We start from the raw sequence: 22,372 nt of genomic DNA on the forward strand, positions 1-22,372 counted from the left end.
GAGAAAAGTCTGAATTCTGAGATTGAAGTCAGAAAGTTTGAATGCTGAGATTAAAGTCAGAAAGTTGGAATTCTGAGAATAAAGTCGGAATTCTGAGATTGAAGTCAGAAAGTTGGAATGTCGAGGAAAAAGTCTGAATTCTGAGATTAAAGTCAGAAAGTCTGAATTCTGAGATTTAAAGTCATTAAGTCAGAATTCTGAGATTTAAATTTAGAAAATTGGAATTCTCAGATTAAAAATGGAAATTCTGAAATAGAAGTCAGAAAAAGTGGGAAATCTAAGATTAAAGTCAGAGTTCTGGATTTAAGTCAGAAAGTTGGAATGCTGAGATTAAGTCAGAAAGTTGGAATGCTGAGATTAAGTCAGAAAGTTGAAATGCTGAGATTAAAGTCAGAATGTCAGTTCAGTTCAGAGATGAAAAAGTGACAAATACATGAAAGAATGTGTAGAATAAGCAACAGAAACTAAACAGATGAGTCACATTCTCGTCGTAGAAGTCGTTGATATTTTGATGATTTTAAAAAGATCGAGTTACAGCGGCGTGAAAATCCCACTGAGATGTTTTTCCACAGATGTTTCAGTGAAGATGATGATGATGATGATGATGATGGTACGAGCAGAGGAGAAAACAGATCTGACACAGTTTAGAGCAGCTATTGTTTCATCGTTATGTCAAAGACTTTGACTTAATCTCATCTCCACACACACACACACACACACACACACCCATGTCTTTTCACGTATGTAAATAACGTCCCGTCACCATCTGACGATCCGTCTCCGTCTTTTTTCTTTATCCTCTGTGACACGGAGAGAAAACAGTCGACGACTCTCTTTCCTTTAATCTGTCGACATAAAGCATTCCTCGGGAGCGTCGAAAACGACACAAAGGATTACGGCGTAATCTGCTGCGGGCGCGTCACGCTCCTCCTGATTTATTCTCTTTATGCCGATTTAAAAAAAAGAGCAACAGCTGTTGCGGAGCATGAGGGAAACCAAAGTTGGCCGAGTTCAGACACTTGAAGCTTTCAGCTGAAATGTTTCCTCCTCCTCCTCCTCCTCCTCCTCCTCCTCTTCTCTTTCTCTCTCTCTCACTAACCCACAATCCAGTAAACAATAATCTCTCTGTGTCGTTTGGTTCTGACTCTTTTGAAGAAGCAGAAATAAAGAGAACGTTACAGCGAAGTCAAAACAAGACTTCCTTTCTGTTATTTCTGTCCTGAAAAAGAAAAATAATCTTAGAAAACTAGTTTTGCACGAGAAACGATAAGTGGTTTGTGGTTTTAAAGGATGTTAAATAAGAAAAAGTTCACTCTCACAGTTTGCTGTGTGTCAGATTTGTTCACACAATCCTTCAGTACTTCCTGCATGAGCGGAGCACCGACTACGGAACAAAAATGTTTGAAAGAAAAAAATTAAACATGAATTCTGAGATTAAAGTCGGAAAGTCGGAATTCTGAGAATAAAGTCAGAAAGTGGGAATTCTGAGAATAAAGTCAGAAAGTCGGAATTCTGAGAATAAAGTCAGAAAGTCGGAATTCTGAGATTAAAGTCAGAAAGTTGGAATTCTGAGATTAAAGTCAGAAAGTGGGAATTCTGAGAAGAAAGTCAGAAAGTGGGAATTCTGAGAATAAAGTCAGAAAGTCGGAATTCTGAGATTAAAGTCAGAAAGTCGGAATTCTGAGAATAAAGTCAGAAAGTCGGAATTCCTGAGATTAAAGTCAGAAAGTCGGAATTCTGAGAATAAAGTCAGAAAGTCAGAATTCTGAGAATAAAGTCTGAATTCTGAGGAAAGTTGGAATTCTCCAAAAAGTAGGAACTCTTATATTGTAGTCGGAAAGTTAGAATGGTGAGGAAAAAGTCTAAATCCTGAGAAAATTGTGAGATTAAAGTCAGAAAGTTGTAATTCTGAGGTTGATGTAAGAAAAGAAAAGATGTTATTATGTTAAATATGTTAGATTTTCTTTATTTTTCCTTAATTTCCTTAATTTTTGCCTAGTTTTTGACCAGTTTTTCCTCAGTTTAAGGAAAATTACCTTGTAAAAGTGGTTAGATTTTCTTTCTTTTCCCAAAACAAGAACATTAAAAATCACTTTCTGAATATTTGGCCTATTTCTAGTAGCTATAAGTAAATATTTCTTACATGAAATACCTTATTTCTTGTAATAAGTAGAATTTTTGCTATTTATTTCTATTTCTTAAGGTATATTATAGTCTGGACGTGGTTAAAAACCAATGTTTCTTACATGAAATAGTTGATTTGCTTGTATTAAGTGCAACTTTCTTCAATTTTAGTCTTTTTTTTTACCCGTTTTCCCTCATTTTAAGGGTTAGATTTTCTTTCTTTTCTCAAAACAAGAGCATTAAAAATCACTTTGAGAACATCGGTGTGTTTTTACGGTGCACGTGCTCGTCCCGCCCTGATGGGGACTCTAATAAACCATAAGTGCCTCTGAAATATTAACTAGATGCTACGAGTGAAATCCCTGCAGATCCACAGACGCTGCCATCTTCAATCTGGCCTCCAAAAACAAATACACTCTGGTCCTCCGTCAGCGCTGGTGTCCATCACAGATTCATACTTACAGATGACCGAGGCCAAACCGCTGACCACAGCCCGTCTGGACTGAACCATTCCAGAGCGATGGGGCATCGATCTGAAACATCAGACCATAACTAACGTCCGTCTGCGTCTGCGTCTGCCGAAGCTTAAGTGAAGCGTCAATACACATTTGTGAGCGGAGATGTAGCTGAAACCAGATCGTCCAGCCATGTTTGTGACCTGGGAAACATAAATACACGACGGGATAAATTAATCATAAAGCTTTTAAAATCATAGTTGTTTTCACCGATCATGGTCGCAGGGAGGAAAAAAATGATTTTAATGGGTTTTAAAAAAAACATTTAATCCTGGGTTTAAGCTTATTTTAACCGTAATCGGGCCAGAAAATGTCCCGCTTTAAAAAAACAACAACAAAAATTGCGTAGTTGTACACAAAACACCAGAGTGTGTGTGTTAAATTACCGTAATAACCACATGTGGGCTTTGTCGTGCAGCTGGAATTTTTCCGATAGCACCAACCGTCGCTTAGCTTACAGTTACAGCTAACAGTGCGATACGATCTGCGTTTAAACTGGTTTTAACCGGTTAGTCCTGGGTTAAAATGACTCAGCAACACATGCAGGTTTGCTTCTTAATGGTCCAGCTGTTAGCACATCCACTAGCATAGCCGTTACAGGATGCTAACTAACATAGCTATGCGGGTTTGCATTCCAAGATGGCCGCCACACAAATCAGTCGCACACTCGGTAATGTTTATTTTCTTTTTTTTAACCCGAATTGTGTTGCTAAGCTGTTTGTTTTTATGCTAATGTCATGTGGAGTGTGGTTATCAACTGCTAACAATAGCTAGCCCGGGTTACCTTGGTGTTACCTACTTCTACTACTTCTTCGACTGCTACTACTACTTCAATTATTGCTACTACTACTACTACTGCTACTACTACTTCTATTACTGCTACCACTACTACTACTGCTATTTCTACTACTACTTCTACTTTTACTACTGCTACTATCACTACTACTACTGCTACTACCACTACTGCTGCTGCTGCTTCAACTACTTCTACTTCTATTTCTACTTCTACTACTACTGCTACTGCTACTGCTACTTCTATTACTGCTACTACTACCAATGCTACTGCTACTTCTACTACTGCTACAACTATTTCTGCTTTTACTACTGCTACTTCTACTTCTACTACTTCTACTACTACTACTGCTACTGCTACTTCTTCTGCTACTGCTACTACTGCTAATGCTACAACTGATAAGAGCATATTTACAGCATTTATCTTCAATGTCTGCCCATAAACCTTGATTTAAAATGAAATACTGCGATAATACGTTGAGTATAACTTGCACAAATGTGTCCACACGTGTAAAAATATAATGAGATGTTAGTTCTAAATCCAACATTCCGCGACTTTGACTTGAGGATGGACAATAGAAGAGCGACTCTAGCTTTAAGCGCCGAGATAATAATAAATAAACTAAAATTACCCACAACCTCAAATAATTTCATCTTGGCCCGTCCCGTCTTAATCATATCAACAGTGTGGTGTGTGTGATTTACTCTAAATGACAGTTTTCCTCGTCTGAAGCTCGTCTTTGTTGTCAAGTGGTCGGACTTTTTCTTTTCTCAGAATCTGCAGCAGATGGTTTTGTCACGCAGGGCGAGCAGCGACAGTGAAGCAGCAGAGTTTAAAGGCGTTTAACTGCACAGACAGTGACAACAGAGTGTCTTTGGAAACGCTACAGTCATTAATCAGAGAGAAACTCCACTGTTTACTCGTGATTCTGCAGTTACAACCAGGACATGATCATACACTCACAGTCAATGTGATCCATGCTGCAGAACATGAACAACTTCACTCTTTTATCTTCAAACCACACTCAAGAATTCAAGACTACTACTGAGAAGTACTCCAGTATGAAAAGTCATTTCTTTGTAGTTTATTTACCGACTTCTACTTTTACTATTGCTGCTGCTACTACTGCTATTTATATTTCTTCTATGACTGCTACTACTACTACTGTATCTACTAATGCTACATCTGCTACTACTTCTACTATGGCTACTACTTCTTCTACTTTGACAACTGCTGCTACTACTGCTATTTTTGCTAATGCTACAACTGCTACTACTACTTCTACAACTACTACTGCTATTTGTGCTAATGCTACGACTGCTGCTACTACTTCTACAACTACTACTGCTATTTTTGCTAATGCTACTACCTCTATAACTACTACTACTGCTGCTGCTATTTGTGCTACTACTTCTACAACTACTATTGCTATTTTTGCTAATGCTGCAACTGCTACTACTACTTCTACAACTACTACTGCTATTTTTGCTAATGCTACGACTGATGCTACTACTTCTACAACTACTACTGCTATTTTTGCTAATGCTACAACTGCTAATACTACTTCTACAACTACTACTGCTATTTTAGCTAATGCTACAACTGCTACTTCTACTCCTACAACTACTACTACTATTTCTGCTAATGCTACAACTGCTACTACTACCTCTACTACTACAACTGCTATTTCTGCTAATGCTACAACTGCTACTACTGCTATTTCTGCTAATGCTACAACTGCTACTACTACTTCTACAAAAACTATTACTACTCTTTCTTGTAATGCTACAACTGCTACTACTACTTCTACTACTACTACTGCTATTTTTGCTAATGCTACAACTGCTACTATTTCTTCTACAACTACTTTTACTGCTATTTCTGCTGCTACAACTGCTACAACTACTACTGCTATTTTTGCTAATGCTACTACCTCTATAACTACTACTACTGCTGCTGCTATTTGTGCTACTACTACTTCTACAACTACTTCTATAACTACTACTGCTGCTATTTTTGCTAATGCTACAACTGCTTCTCTTACTTCTACAACGACTACTGCTATTTTTGCTAATGCTACATCTACAACTACTACTACTACTGCTATTTTTGCTAATGCTGCAACTGCTATTTCTGCTAATGCTAAAACTGCTTCTACTGCTGCTGCTGCTGCTTGAGCTCGTGTCTGTAAAGTTGAATGAGGAATGAGACGCAACACTGTGAGCTAATTGTGGATCAGCCAGGTGGACTCTTTCACTCTGTGTGTGGCACGCACGCACACACACACACACGCACACACACACACACGCACACACGCACACACACGCACACACACACGCTGACCTGACAGTTAACTATGTGCTTTTATAGTTCAGGGTCAGTCGTCGGGTCAAAGGTCACGATGAGCCGAGAGCTCAAGCATGTGGAAGCTAAAGGAGACGAGAGTCTTCACATTTTATTCACCTGAATTCCTTCCTCGCCTCCTCGTCTCCTCACCCCTCACTCCCCCCCCAAGCTCTCACCTCTTTATTTTTTCATGAACCTCTCTCTCTCTCTCTCTCTCTCTTTGGTCTATTTTGGTTGGTCTTATCTGATGAATCCTCCCTGCTGCTCTGCGTTTTCTTCCCCGGGATCAAACATTCTCGCCTCGCTTTATTGATATTAACTTCAGCTGCAACGCGAAAGTTGCTAAACGTTGTGCTTTGACGGCGCCTTCTTCCCCAAGGCCGCGCTCGCTCTCGCACACCTGTCTGTTTTTTTATTAGCTCGCTTACGTAACGCCGCGGCCGTCCGTCTATGTTTGTCTCGGCTCCGCTTTCATCTCCTCGCTTGCTCTTAATCCCGCTCTCGCTGAATGGAAGCAGATGAAAATAATCCCCCCCCCCCCCCCCCCGTCTTGTCCGCCTCCGCAGGTACGACTTCATCGAGGTCCGCGACGGCACGCTGGAGAACGCCGACGTGCTGGGCCGACACTGCAGCAACATCGCGCCGGCGCCCATCATCTCCTCTGGCCCCTCCCTGCAGATCAGATTCGTCTCCGACTACGCCCACCAGGGGGCGGGCTTCTCTCTGCGCTATGAGATCTTCAAAACAGGTGAGCCAGTGTCAAAAATGACCTTTAAAATCGCCCGTTTTTTTTGCTTTTTAATTCCCAACATCAATACTTAAAGGCGCCATATGTAAGAATGTGGCCAAAAACGGTTACTACGTTCAAATATCAAAATACCGAGGTCTTTTAGGTTTCGTTTTTCTGACGTTACTGGCAACCCGTGGTTGCTCGGCAGCTGAGACTCTGCCGAGTGCAATGATTGGTAGACGGCGGTAGGTGGCGCCACATGACGCCAAAACATGATTTCAAAACGTAAACATGATTTGCAGTCTGCAAAATATATTTTTTAATGCAAATATTTTGTCTGTACTGTTGTTGTTGTTGTTGGTGAGTTCAGTTTGTTATATGAACATTATTCCTGAGTCTCTGTGACATATTAGGAGGATTTTATGATTTATTACATAATGCACCTTTAAACTTAACCTTAAAACCCAGGGTTTCAAACTCGTGGCCCGTGGCCCACATCTGGCCAATTTAATTAATAATGTGTCATTTCTGTATGTTTTTTTTAATTAATAGATTAATTATGCATCAAAAATATGTTCACATTGTAATCTATTTACCGTTCTATAGCAAAACAAACACTTTTATTTTGAAAGGATGTGTAATATCGCCCCCTGTGGACAAAACTAGACACTCAGTGGCCATTTAACCACTTTAAAAAAAGTCAAATCTATGTCCACATAAAGTCTTTAATATCTTAAGAACATGTTCACGACGTTATTTCACTGTTAAACAGACTTTTCCAACAGGAAACTGAAGTTTGTAACGCGCTCACTCTCCCTGCACCAAACCCCATAGAGAAAATCAGCGATTCTAACGTCACAGCACACAGGAGTTCACAGGAAGTTGTTGATCCACTGCTGCCTCCGTCACTAAATTCAAATGTGTTATTTTGTACAATCCGGGGTTTTGAAATCCTTCGTTCAGATTCACCTCAGTGGCACAGAGTGACCACACGAGGCAGCGGCAGACGAGCAGCTCCTGTGTCCCTGTGAGCTAAAAACGCTCATTTTCTCAATGAGGTTTGGTGCAGGGGGAGAGCGAGCGCTTCACAAACATCACTTTTAAGCTAAAATATGGTGTGAAAAGCGTCACGACTAGCGTTAATACTTCATGCAACAACAGTTAAACTTAAAGGGACAGTTTGGGGTTTTTCTTTTTTATCAGTGCTGCACATTAACGCTGTAAAGTTGATGGTTTTCCTGGTCTTTGTTCTGCGTTAATGGCCCGAAACCCGGTCTCTCCGTCACGCCGACGCTCTCACAACGCGCTTTAACATCAGCGCAGGCGGCCGAGCATGTCCACACGACTCGCAAACGGTCCAGTCCGCTCTGCTCAAACTACTCCCAACGCCGCCTGGAAGCATGTGAGGAATGCTGCCTTAATGCGTGTCAGGATCAGCTTCGTCTGGGGAGATGGAGAGGGAGAGGGTGGAGGAGGAGGAGGAGGTGGAGGATGGAGAGAGCTGCGAGGCAACACCCGGTGCAGCACCGCAGGTTAAAGGTTTATCGGTGGAGGCAGAGGCGGGAGATTGTGAGGCGAAATGGGATTTTTCTCAAGGTCAGCGCGGAGAGCAGGAGGCGATGTGTGATGAGGTCTGAGACCGTGCAGGTCAGCTGATGACGGCTGTGTTGTTCTGCTGTGAGAGAGAGAGAGAGAGAGAGAGGAAAAAAAGGGTGTCGAGACTTTTAAATCTACATTTATGGCTCAGATTCTGCTCCGCGGCGATGAGACGATCTAAATAAAGACCTTAAACGTGGTGAATTAACGTTGTCGGGGTAATTGTGAGCAGAGAATATGGTTAATATTCCACTTAAGTGACTCGAAAATGCTGTCGTAGTGATTAATTATCATGATTTATAAAGATTTTTGTCTACTAACAAGTCATTTTTGTTCTTTTCTGGACATAAAAAACATGGTTTATTGGTTTTAACGCCTTTAACTTTCAAGTCAGAGCAAAAAATCAGTCTTGGTTAATTATTTATAATACATTTATGGTAATTAGGAGCATATTTTAATAATTTTTGATAAAAATTAGTCTATTTTTAATATTAGGAGCATGATTTTATAACATTTTGTCATATTTCTTGATAAACTAAGTCAATTTTTTGACATCAGGAGCATGTATTTACGACATCACACTGTTTCATCGTCTTTTATGGATATAATAAGTCTATTTTTTAACATTACAAACATGTTTTTATAACATTTCAACATTTTATCATGTTTTTTGATAAAAATAAGTTTATTTTTTATCATTATGAGCATGTTTTTACGACATTACACCATTTTATCATCTTTTATGGATAGAATACGTCTATTTTTTTAACACTAAGAACATGTTTTCATGACATTATGCCACTTTTTTCGCACCCATCTATGTTTTTTAAAGTCTGAATCTCAATTAGATTGTGAATTACAGGAGTATGTTTTTAGTCTCCTGCTTTATTTTAAAGGTGCATTTCACGTCAAAGCCTTTAAATAAAGGTACAGAAAAATAGCACACACACACACACACACACACACACACACACACACACACACACACACACACACAGATCCATGTTGTCATGGCGTTAACAGGATCCCGGCGTCTGAATTCAGAGAGATTGTGTCGGTGTTGGGTGTGTGGTTCCACTCAGGTGTGTGTGTGTGTAGGCGGACTGTGTGTGTGTGTGTGTGTGTGTGTGTGTGAGAGACACAGAGAGAGAGAGAGAGAGAGAGAGAGTGAAAGGTATCTAGGACGTCTAATTGAGGCCATGCGTTAATCGGGGTGTTTCCAGCGCCTGCTCACTCTTCCTCTCTCATCATCATCATCATCATCATCATCATCATCATCATCATCATGGCCGTTTGTCTCTGAGTTTCCTCTAAACACCGCTTCCTGTCGTGAACACAGTGAATCTAGCTGAGATTAAGTTTATTCACCACAGAGGAAGTTAATTGCACTGACATTTACTCTTTTATTAATTATTTTTTTATTTTTTTACATCCTCCATTAATGGATTTTTTTTTAGCTGCACTTATTATTATTATTATTTATTTTTTTGTTCGCCTAATTATAATTCCAGTTTTAGCAGTAGCACTTGTGCTGTTCTGCTGCTTTCACAGTGTGACGGTAATCCTAGATTACAGTGTGTGTGTGTGTGTGTGTTTGTGTGTTTGTGTGTTTTTAGGGTGCGTCCACACTGAGATAGAAATCACACAACAAAGCTGGGAGGTGTGTGTGTTCTCGAGGGTGTGTGTGTGTGTGTGTGTGTGTGTGTGTGTGTGTGTGCGTGCAGCTTCCTTCCCATCTTGAACAGACAGTACAGATTATACAACACACATATATTCAGTGTGTGTGTGTGTGTGTGTGTGTGTGTGTGTGTGTGTGTGTGTGTTGAACTATAAACTAATGACACTGTCGCTTGTTTTTGTTTTGTTCATTCAAGCCTGTTACATAAGCTGTGACTGTAAGAACTCCGGGGGGGGGATTGAAAAAAACAGTGTGTGTGTGTGTGTGTGTGTGTGTGTGTGTGTGTGTGTGTGTGTGTGTGTGTGTGTGTGTGTGTGTGTGTGTGTGTGTGTGTGTGTGTGTGTGTGTGTGTGTGTGTGTGTGTGTGTGTGTGTGTGTGTGTGTGTGTGTGTGTGTGTGTGTGTGTGTGTGTGTGTGTGTGTGTGTGTGTGTGTGTGTGTGTGTGTTATTAAGGAGGAGCAGGAGTCGACCTTTGACTCCACACCCATCCTGATCCTGATCCTGATCCTGAACCTCTCTTATTTCCTGAGGGTTCGTCCCAAAACAAAATCAACGTGGGCACCATCTCACACACACACACACACACACACACACACACACACACACACACACACGGTGACCTTAAAGGCATAGTTCAGATCAGTCGTCGATTGCCAGCCTTTTGTGACGAGAAAATCTCCCACACCAAACCCCATAGAGAAAATCACCGTTTTTTAGCTCGCGGTGGACACAGGAGCTGCTGGTCTGCTGCTGCCTCGTGTGGTCACTTTGTGTCACTGATGTTAATCCGAACGACGTTTTTTCAAATGCCGAATTTTACAAAATAATAATACACTAATATTTGAAGTCAGTGACGGAGGCAGCAGTGGATCAACGACGACTGTGTTGCTGTGATGTTAAAATCGCTGGTTTTCTCTATGGGGTTTGGTGCAGGGAGAGCGAGCGGTTCAGAAAGTGACACAAAGTTCAGTTTCCAGCTGGAATTGAGTCTGTTTCACTGCGGGAAAATAGCCGTAAACATCACCTGAAGGTGTTTTAGACTTTTAGATTTTACAGACACACTTTAAAAAAAAAAACCTGAAATCTCCCTTTAATCCTGGCGTACAGTGGACGCGGCTCGTCTTCCCTCCTCCCCCTTATTGTTGTGGCCTACTTTGCGCGCACTCATGCGTGCTTAACCCTTTATCCAGACATATGGCCACGCCCATTTGTCCATGTGACGCTGTTGCCACGGCTACAGGGGGTGAAGGAAGACTTACCACCCCCCTCCCCCCCCCCGCACGCCCCCCACCACCACCACAGTATTCCCAGTTTCTGCCCAAAAGCCCCAGCACCGACGCGGGAGGGATCACGAGACGTCGCGGCCAATCCCGTGCTGAGGGTGAATCAACGCCCTGAGGGCGATGAGTCGCCTTCGTGACCGTGTGGTGACCACTGCTGCTGCTGCTGCTGCTGCTGCTGATGCTGATGCTGCTGATGCTGCTGCTGCTGCTGCTGATGCTGAGCTGCGGTCCAAACAAACACACCCACCCACCGTGGGCCCGCGGTGTTTTTTCCCCCCCCGACGCGATCGCATTGATTGGAAAGCTGACCTTTAGAATCGGTCGGAATCTGGGCTATTTACAGCATTTGTTTTGATTTGAAACATCTGTCTGGGAAAGTAAACAAGCAAAATAGTCGACGGCGAAGCACGAAGCATGAAGTTATCACGAATAGAGGTGGGAAGAGTGCGTTTAAATCATCAAAATAAGAGAATTTCATTATAAAAACTGCAAAATAGTCAATGGTGAAGCCGTGTTATCATGAATAAAGGTGGGAAACGTGCGTTTAAATCATCAAAATAAGATAATTTCATTATAAAAACTGCAAAATAGTCAATGGTGAAGCCGTGTTATCATGAATAAAGGTGGGAAACGTGCGTAGAAATCATCAAAATAAGAGAATTTAATAAGGAAAACTGCAAAATAGTCAACGGTGAAGTGGTGTTATCATGATTAAAGGTGGAAAAGGTGCGTTTAAATCATAATAAAATAAGAGAATTTAATAATAAAAACTGCAATATAGTCAATGATGCTGTGTTATCATGATTAAAGGTGGAAAACGTGCATAGAAATCATCAAAATAATAGAATTTAATAAGGAAAACTGCAAAATAGTCAACGGTGAAGTGGTGTTATCATGATTAAAGGTTGAAAAGGTGCATTTAAATCATCAAAATAAGAGAATTTAATAAGGAAAAATATATAATAGTCAACAATGATGCTGTGTTATCATGATTAAAGGTTGAAAAGGTGCATTTAAATCATCAAAATAAGAGAATTTAATAATAAAAACTGCAAAATAGTCAATGATGCTGTGTTATCATGAAAAAAGGTGGAAAAGGTGCATTTAAATCATCAAAATAAGAGAATTTAAGAGGAAAAATAGCTTTTTTTGGTAGCTAGGTGACATAACTGTGGTTGTTTATTAAAATAAAAGTGCAAAACTAGCTTTTAAAGGAGCATTCATGTCTATTTAAAGGTGAGTCGATTTACAGCATTTGTTTTGATTTGAAACGTCTGTCTGGGAAAGAAAACGAGCAAAATAGTCGACGGCGAAGCACGAAGCATTAAGTTATCACGAATAAAGGTGGGAAACGTGCATTTAAATCATCAAAATAAGAGAATTAAATAAGAAAATAGCTTTTTTTGGTAGCTAGGTGACATAACTGTGATTGTTTATTAAAATAAAAGTGCAAAACTCGCCTTTTAAAGGAGCATTCATGTCTATTTAAAGCTGAGTCGTGTGTAAAAGTGTCAAACTGTGGCGTGACAGGAATGTCTGTTTGTCTTTTCCTGGTTTTCCCTGTGGTTTGTTGTTGTTGTTGTTGTTGTTGTTGTGAGGTTTACTCCTTCTTCTTCTTCCTTTTCCTGCCTCACACTCTGCTTTTTCCTCAATGGAGGCTTGAACTCTGGAGTGACAGCTCTGCAGAGCCGAGGCTGTTGTGATGTGAGGCAGACGAGGGGGGGGGGAGAAGGGCGGGGAGGGGAAGGGTTTCGCCGTGACACAACACGTGAAGCTGCTGCTTCATCAGGGCACTCATGTGCAAACGTGGAGTGGGTTCTACCCAGCAACCCGAGGAGGGAGGAGGGAGGAGCGTGCTTGTTTTGGTCGTGTTCATAAAACTGTGAAGTGATGAGCGCTAACGAAACCAAGGAAACGCGCCGTAAAAACGCAGCGACGTTTGTCCGCAGGCGACAGAGTCCAGCTGTGATCATGGAGTTTCCCTCCAGACTGTGACCCAGTAAAGAAACCAGGCCAGTGTGTCAGCAGGTCTCACATTAAACCACACCAAAAATCACTCAAAATATTCCTCTTTTTGGTTGAAATTCAAGTTCACGGAGGCTGAAAACCTTTGTAAAACAGCGTTTCTGCAGCAGCGTGAACACACGGAGTGCTTTGAAGCAAAGGTTTAATCTGCAAAATGAGCTCCTTTCTGGTCTGTGAAGGCCACCGTAGTTCACCGGCGTACTTCTACGTCTATTTCTGACACAGTGGACCATTTAAAAACTCCATATTAACCCTCAAAAAAAGTCCAAAATGATGAAGTTTTCACATTTATCGGGTGTGTGTCACACTTATTTTGAAATTATAAACCACATTTTTAATCATAATAATCATAATTAACCTTAATTAAATACTACATTTCAGCTCGTCCACATGTTGTTTTGATTTAATATTGTTATTTACAGATTCATTTTGCGTAAACAAACTCTTTTACTCATTTCTAATCACTAAACGGACCCAAAATATCACAAAAATGCTATTTTTGTCTCAGATTTATCGACTCATTCTATATATATGTATATATGTGTGTGTGTGTGTATATATATGTGTATGTGTATATATATATACATGTATGTATATACATGTGAATATGTGTATATATATATATATATACGTGTATGTATATACACGTGTATATGTGTATATATGTGTATGTATATACACGTGTTTATGTATATATATATATGTGTATGTATGTATATACACATGTTTATATATATATATGTGTGTATGTATATACACGTGTTTATATATATATATATATGTATGTATGTACACGTATATGTGTGTATATATATATGTGTATGTATATACACATGCGTATATATATATGTGTATGTATATACACATGAATATGTGTATATATACGTGTGTATGTATATACACGTGAATATGTGTATATATACGCGTGTATGTATATACACGTGAATATGTGTATATATACATGTGTGTATGTATATACACGTGAATATGTGTATATATACATGTGTGTATGTATATACACGTGAATATGTGTATATATACATGTGTGTATATATATATATATACGCGTATATGTGTATGTATATACGCGTGTATATACATATACATGTATGTATGTATGTATATACGCGTGTGTATACGCGTGTGTGTATACGCGTGTGTATATACATGCACGTATATATGTATACATGTGTGTATATATATACAGAATGCTTCATAAAAGACTTGCACACGCACACATAAAAAGACGTGTGTGAGTCATGTACACTATTACACACTATTACTGCATTACAGCACATACAGCATCATTCTAATGCACTCACACACACACACACACACACACACACACCCTTAACACAGAGAGGTGAGGTCACTATATGAGGATATAGGGAGATATAATCTGCAGCTCGCTTTAAATTGAGGTCATAATTCAAAATGCCTCTGTGTGTGCGTGCGCGTGTGTGTGTGTGTGTGTGTGTGTGTGTGTGTGTAGCCAGCCTCGGAGCATGAATCTGTGGATGATCCACTCGTGTTTAGATGTTTTTTGTGTGTGGGCGTCGACAAAAGTGCTGCTTTTCTAGCGCGTTTGGCCCCAAATGCGTGCGTTGGCGTGGACGTCGTCTCTGTGAAGCACACGTGTGTGTTTACTGCTGTGATGCAACACAACGGACACAAAATAAAGAAAGGACATTTTAAAGTTAACATCTCACTGTTGGACAGTCGTTTTGTGTCCATGTGGAAATCGCAGCTTTCTCTCCTGCACCAAAGTCCATAGAGAAAATCAGTGATTTTAACATCACAGAGACACAGGAGTTGTTGATCCACTGCTGCTGCTGCAGAGCAGGAAACTCAGCAGACAGTGAGTTTCTTTGGTCCCGCCCTCGCTCTGATTGGGGTCACTTCACTGCCATTAACCCGGCGTCGTCGTCAGAGGGTCAGAGCAGCCTCTGTCTGATAATAAAGTGCCTGGTGCCTCGCAGGAATGCGCCGTTAACAACGCGTCTGCTGCCCTCGCTCCTCTCTAAACGCTGCCGTTATGCAGATGCATGTGCTTATCGAACGGAGGCTGGCAGCTCTGTGGGTACAAATCCACCCGGATACACACACACACACACACACACACACACGATAAAGTCTGTGGCGTCGTGAACGCAGGGCGACGTTTGTCAGTCAGACGAGCCGAACGTGAGCAGAAATGAGCGATAAGTGGACGTCTGTGATGTTTTATCCCATCAGAGACAGTTTTCTTGCTTTAGAAGAACATAAAATAGTAGTTGTTTTCAATTCTGTGACACAGTTAATAATATGTCACGTCAGAAAAATGGCTATTTGATGTTCTACCCATTAAGTTAGCGTCTGCGATGTCCTTTCTCTGCGTTAAAGGCTGCTGCAGAGCTGAAAACGAGTCATTTATTCACAAAAAGATCAAGAAATACATCATTTAAATGAAAGATCGTAACCGTTTGTAACATGTTTTCCTCAAATGACTACATTTATGAAGGGTTTTTGTAACATTACGACGTGTTCTTGCAACAGAGTAACATTTCTAAACAGCTTTTTGAAACTTTGCAACATTTTTGAACGTTTTTGTTTCATAGCAACATTTTTGAAGGTGTTTCTGTAACATTACTACGTTTTATTGTAACATTACTACGTTTTATTGTAACGTTACTACGTTTTATTGTAACATTACTACATTTTATTGTAACGTTACTACGTTTTATTGTAACATTACTACGTTTTATTGTAACGTTACTACGTTTCATTGTAACGTTACTGCGTTTTATTTTAACGTTACTGCGTTTTATTGTAACGTTACTACGTTTTATTGTAACATTACTACGTTTTATTGTAACGTTACTACGTTTTATTGTAACATTACTACATTTTATTGTAACGTTACTACGTTTTATTGTAACATTACTACGTTTTATTGTAACGTTACTACGTTTTATTGTAACATTACTACATTTTATTGTAACGTTACTACGTTTTATTGTAACGTTACTACGTTTCATTGTAACGTTACTACGTTTCATTGTAACGTTACTACGTTTTATTGTAACATTACTACATTTTATTGTAACGTTACTACGTTTTATTGTAACATTACGTCGTTTTCGAACATGTTTGAAACTTTGCAACATTTTTGAACAATTCTTTTTGAATTTGAACCCGTGTAACATTACTACATTTTTGTAAAATAACAACATTTATGAACAGTTTTCCTCAAATGACAACATTTATGAAGATAACATGTTCTTGCAACATGTTATCTTGTGTTAACTTGTTAACACAAGTACGTTTTTATAACATTACAACATTTATGAAAGTTTTCCTGTAACATAGCAACATGTTTTTAAATGATTACGGCTGTTTGATGTTAGGTTTGCGTCTGCGATGCGCTTTCTTGGCGTCTGTCGCAGAGCTGATAACGAGGCATTCAGTCACAAAAAGATCAGAAATACTTCATTTAAATGAAAGATCGTAACCGTTTGTAACATGTTTTCCTCAAATGACTACATTTATGAAGGGTTTTTGTAACATTACGACGTGTTCTTGCAACAGAGTAACATTTCTAAACAGCTTTTTGAAACTTTGCAACATTTTTGAACGTTTTTGTTTCATAGCAACATTTTTGAAGGTGTTTCTGTAACATTACTACGTTTTATTGTAACATTACTACGTTTTATTGTAACGTTACTACGTTTTATTGTAACATTACTACATTTTATTGTAACGTTACTACGTTTTATTGTAACATTACTACGTTTTATTGTAACGTTACTACGTTTCATTGTAACGTTACTGCGTTTTATTTTAACGTTACTGCGTTTTATTGTAACGTTACTACGTTTTATTGTAACATTACTACGTTTTATTGTAACGTTACTACGTTTTATTGTAACATTACTACATTTTATTGTAACGTTACTACGTTTTATTGTAACGTTACTACGTTTCATTGTAACGTTACTACGTTTCATTGTAACGTTACTACGTTTTATTGTAACATTACTACATTTTATTGTAACGTTACTACGTTTTATTGTAACATTACGTCGTTTTCGAACATGTTTGAAACTTTGCAACATTTTTGAACAATTCTTTTTGAATTTGAACCCGTGTAACATTACTACATTTTTGTAAAATAACAACATTTATGAACAGTTTTCCTCAAATGACAACATTTATGAAGATAACATGTTCTTGCAACATGTTATCTTGTGTTAACTTGTTAACACAAGTACGTTTTTATAACATTACAACATTTATGAAAGTTTTCCTGTAACATAGCAACATGTTTTTAAATGATTACGGCTGTTTGATGTTAGGTTTGCGTCTGCGATGCGCTTTCTTGGCGTCTGTCGCAGAGCTGATAACGAGGCATTCAGTCACAAAAAGATCAGAAATACTTCATTTAAATGAAAGATCGTAACCGTTTGTAACATGTTTTCCTCAAATGACTACATTTATGAAGGGTTTTTGTAACATTACGACGTGTTCTTGCAACAGAGTAACATTTCTAAACAGCTTTTTGAAACTTTGCAACATTTTTGAACGTTTTTGTTTCATAGCAACATTTTTGAAGGTGTTTCTGTAACATTACTACGTTTTATTGTAACATTACTACGTTTTATTGTAACGTTACTACGTTTTATTGTAACATTACTACATTTTATTGTAACGTTACTACGTTTTATTGTAACATTACTACGTTTTATTGTAACGTTACTACGTTTCATTGTAACGTTACTGCGTTTTATTTTAACGTTACTGCGTTTTATTGTAACGTTACTACGTTTTATTGTAACATTACTACGTTTTATTGTAACGTTACTACGTTTTATTGTAACATTACTACATTTTATTGTAACGTTACTACGTTTTATTGTAACGTTACTACGTTTCATTGTAACGTTACTACGTTTCATTGTAACGTTACTACGTTTTATTGTAACATTACTACATTTTATTGTAACGTTACTACGTTTTATTGTAACATTACGTCGTTTTCGAACATGTTTGAAACTTTGCAACATTTTTGAACAATTCTTTTTGAATTTGAACCCGTGTAACATTACTACATTTTTGTAAAATAACAACATTTATGAACAGTTTTCCTCAAATGACAACATTTATGAAGATAACGTGTTCTTGCAACATGTTATCTTGTGTTAACTTGTTAACACAAGTACGTTTTTATAACATTACAACATTTATGAAAGTTTTCCTGTAACATAGCAACATGTTTTTAAATGATTACGGCTGTTTGATGTTAGGTTTGCGTCTGCGATGCGCTTTCTTGGCGTCTGTCGCAGAGCTGATAACGAGGCATTCAGTCACAAAAAGATCAGAAATACTTCATTTAAATGAAAGATTGTGACTGTTTTTGCAACACGATACATTTTTGCACACATTTTCCTTAAATGACAACATTTATGAACATGTTTTTGAACCATTATGGCGTTAAAGGCTGTCGCAGAGCTGATAACGACGTATTTAGTCACAAAAAGATCAAGAAATACATCATTTAAATGAAAGATCGTGACATTTTCTTTCATTTTACACGATAAAATCTCCGTGTCCAGCTTTATATTGAGACATGTGTCACATTCTTGAAACTTTGCAACATTTTTGAAGGTGTTGCTGTAACATTACTACGTTTTCTTGCAACATTATAACATTTTCAAACGTTTGAAACTTTGCAACATTTTTGAACACGCTTTTGTTACATTACTACATTTATGATGGGATTTTTGTAACATTACATGTTCTTGCAACAGAGTAACATTTCTGAACAGCTTTTTGAAACTTTGCAACATTTTTGAAAGTTTTAGTTTCATAGCAACATTTTTGAAGGTGTTTCTGTAACATTACTACGTTTTATTGTAACATTACTACGTTTTATTTCAACATTACTACGTTTTATTTCAACATTACTACGTTTTATTGTAACATTACTACCTTTTCGAACATGTGTTTGAAACTTTGCAACATTTTTGAACACGTTTTTGTTACATTGCTACATTTATGAAGCTTTTCTTGCAACATAGCAACATTTTTGAACATGTTTTTGAATTATTATGGCTATTTGATGTTCTACACATTGCGTCTGCATGTGTGAAGTCCTTTCATGGCGTTAAAGAGTTGATAACAACGTATTTAGCCACAAAAAGCTGAAGAAATACAGCATTTAAATGAAACTTCGGGACATTTTCTTTCATTTTACACGAGAAAATCTCCGTGTCCAGCTTTATATTCAGATATGTGTCATGTTTTGATGTCACAGGCTAAAAATATTGAGACGCTATTAATAGGCGTCATCGCCCAGACGCACTTTCACACGGCGAAAGTGCGTTTTCTAAATAAGTGACATGACTTGGCTCAGAAGAGGCCACAGGCATGCTGCAGTTAAACAAAGATCTAATGAAAATTCTGTGTGTGTGTGTGTGTGTGTGTGTGTGTGTTCGCGCTTGTGTGTGTGTGTGTAAAAATAGAAATACTGCAAGGAGGAGAAGGTGGAAATAGCCGGGGGATTGTGAATGAGGCTGCAAGTGTGTGACATTTGAGTATTTCAGTGTGTGTGCGTGTGTGTGTGTGTGTGTGCGTGTGTGTGAACATGTGCTGGACCCCCTCATTGATGTGCCGGTCCGTAAACACTGGGCCGTGACTCGGTGCAGCAGTGGCTGATGGGTAGTTGATCTGAGCCACACAGCTGCTGCCGCTCAAGGTGAGCTGCCCCGGGCGCATAAATCTGCATGGCTAATGAGGAGGCAGCGCAAAGGGCCCACTTAGACACATTACACAATGTTTGCAGAGTGTGTGAGTGTGTGTGTTTGAGTGTGTGTGTGTGTGTGTGTGTGGTAGAAAAGAGATTGTCTTACAATATTTGTTTTTGAGTGTGTGTGTGTGTGTGTACTAGAGCCAGGGTTAAGCCCAATTTATACTTCTGCGTAAAGTGCTCTGCGTAGGCTACGTAGAGACTCTGCGTCGGCGCAGAGACTGTCGAAGAGCCTCTGCGTCGTCTCCGTCTGCACAAAATATTTTTTAAGTGTCCGTCACTCCGTCAAGGGACTACGGAGACGGCAAGAGCTGCGATTGGTCCTCAGGACAGGCTGAGCTAAGCTGCTCTGTGCCGGCTCTCAGTGCGCTCCGGGCGTCCTGACAGAGGCGGAGCTGATCCCCGCCGATAACGCCGCTGCCGAACTATAAATACGTCATATCTTAACACACGCAGCACATGTTTAGACCCTAAATGGCCAATTTCTCGCCTCAAATTATCTTAAAACTGCGTTCCGTGACACAGAAAAGTGAGAAACGGCCACTTTTTCAACAACAACAGTCTTTCTCTCTCTTTCTTTCTCAGACGCCATTGCTCACTGTAGCCAGAAGCACAACAACCTTGCGCAGCGACCCCTACTGATCGGGCGGGAAATTGCAGCGAGTGTCCGTCACCACGACGCAGAAGTATAAATGCTCGAGGCGTCTCCGTGGTGACGCAGACGGATAACGCATACGCAGTCGGAGAAGTATAATGTGGCCTTTAGTCGTCCGTGTGTGTGTGTCGTATTACAATTTGTAACATGAGAGTGGGGTCTTCGGCAAAGACATACGATAATATAATGAAAAACAGACCACTTAACAAAAAAAATATCAATTAAAATCCATGTCTGGTTAAGTCTATAGCGTCTTAAGAACATATTTGACACTTAATATCACTGTTTGACGCATTTTTCTGACTGGAAACTGAAGTTTTTAAACCGCTAACTCTCCCGCACCAAACCCCATAGAGAAAATCATCGATTTAATCTCATTGTGACGCAGGAGTCGTTGGTCCACTGCTGCCTCGTTTTGTGAGTTTTTGTCGCCGCAAGTAAAGCCGAATGAACGTGAACACCAAATTCACGAAATAGCACAGTTGTAACTTAGTCATGGAGGCAGCAGTGGATCAGCAGCTCCTGTATCGCTGTGAGCTAAAATCGCTGATTTTTTCAATGGGCTTTGGTGCGGGAGAGCGAGTGTGTTTTTCTGCGTCCCTTTCCTGTTGTAAAAAGTTGTCTAACGCTGAGATATCGCAGTTAACATGTTTATAAGACATCATAGACTTGAGAAGGCATAGATTTTTGTTTTTCCGATGTATTTTAAAGGACTCACTCTCCCGCACCAAACCCCATAGAGAAAATCATCGATTTAATCTCACTGCGGCGCAGGAGCTGCTGATCCACTGCTGCCTCCATCAGTAAATTCAAATGTGTTGTTTTGTGTAATTATGTGTTGAAATCCTTGTTCAGATTGACCTCAGTGACACAAAGTGACCACACGAGGCAGCAGTAGACCAGCAGTAGACTGTGTCTCCATGAGCTGAAATCAGTGATTTTCTCTATGGGGTTTGGTGTGGGAGAGTGAGTGAGTTTACTTCAGTTTGTTCTCTAACAATGAGATAAAGTAGTGAACATGTTCTTTTAGATCATGTAGTTGAAAGAAACCTTCGACGAACTCGACCAAATATTCCCGTTTTTCCTTTAAAAGCGCTCCGAAAAAAGGCGTTCCGTGGTTCGGGAGCAGAAGTGTGAACATGCTGAGTATTCACTCGTTCATCTGTGATCATAACCCTCACGGCGACCGTGTGTTTCCCGCCTGCCGCCTGTGATGAACGACGCTCAGAAACACCCTCTGCAAGTCAGATGAGATATCTGTGCGTGATCGATTGCTCGCGCCTGCATCGCCCTCCTCTCCTATGAGCGATTGCCTCGTCCTTTTATCTAAATATCCTCCTCCTCCTCCTTCTTCTTCTTGTTTCCTCTCAGGGTCGGAGTTCTGCTTCCGTAACTTCACCAGCCCGTCGGGAATGATCGAGTCGCCGGGTTTTCCCGACAAATACCCGCACAACCTGGAGTGTTCGTACATGATCATAGCTCCGCCCCGCATGGACATCACCCTCACCTTCCTCACCTTTGACCTGGAGAACGACCCCCTGCTGGTGGGAGAGGGCGACTGCAAGTACGACTGGCTGGACGTGTGGGACGGACTGCCCCAAGGTGAGCTCACGCTAACGTAGATTTAGAGACGGAACGATACGTGATTTTATCGCAATACGTGGAGAAAAAGTAAAAGCCTCAGACGTTTGTTTTTAACTGCCACTAGGGGGCATCTGCGTCTCCCCAAACATTCCACGACCTCGTGATTTATTACCATCTTTTTTGTCACGTTTTTCGGAAACATAAGTCGTTTTTCTTTGTACTGTAAGCAGCAGGTTCTTGTCACATGGCAACATTTGTG

The 22,372-nt window shown here is 39.8% G+C and overlaps 1 protein-coding gene across 1 annotated transcript in view; it reads left to right on the forward strand.

Moving 5' to 3' along the window:
* Nucleotides 1–22,372, forward strand: part of nrp2a (neuropilin 2a) — a gene marked incomplete at its 5' end in the record, with an annotated part of 102,427 nt that overhangs the window by 13,699 nt on the left and 66,356 nt on the right. Inside the window, 2 exons of the mRNA XM_083908729.1 lie at nucleotides 6,345–6,526; nucleotides 21,901–22,131. Of these exons, the coding sequence (XP_083764855.1) occupies nucleotides 6,345–6,526; nucleotides 21,901–22,131 (413 nt within the window). The remainder of the gene's footprint in view (nucleotides 1–6,344; nucleotides 6,527–21,900; nucleotides 22,132–22,372) is intronic.

This window comes from Microchirus variegatus, assembly GCF_963457635.1.
Source record: "Microchirus variegatus genome assembly, chromosome: 22".
NCBI lineage: Eukaryota > Metazoa > Chordata > Actinopteri > Pleuronectiformes > Soleidae > Microchirus > Microchirus variegatus.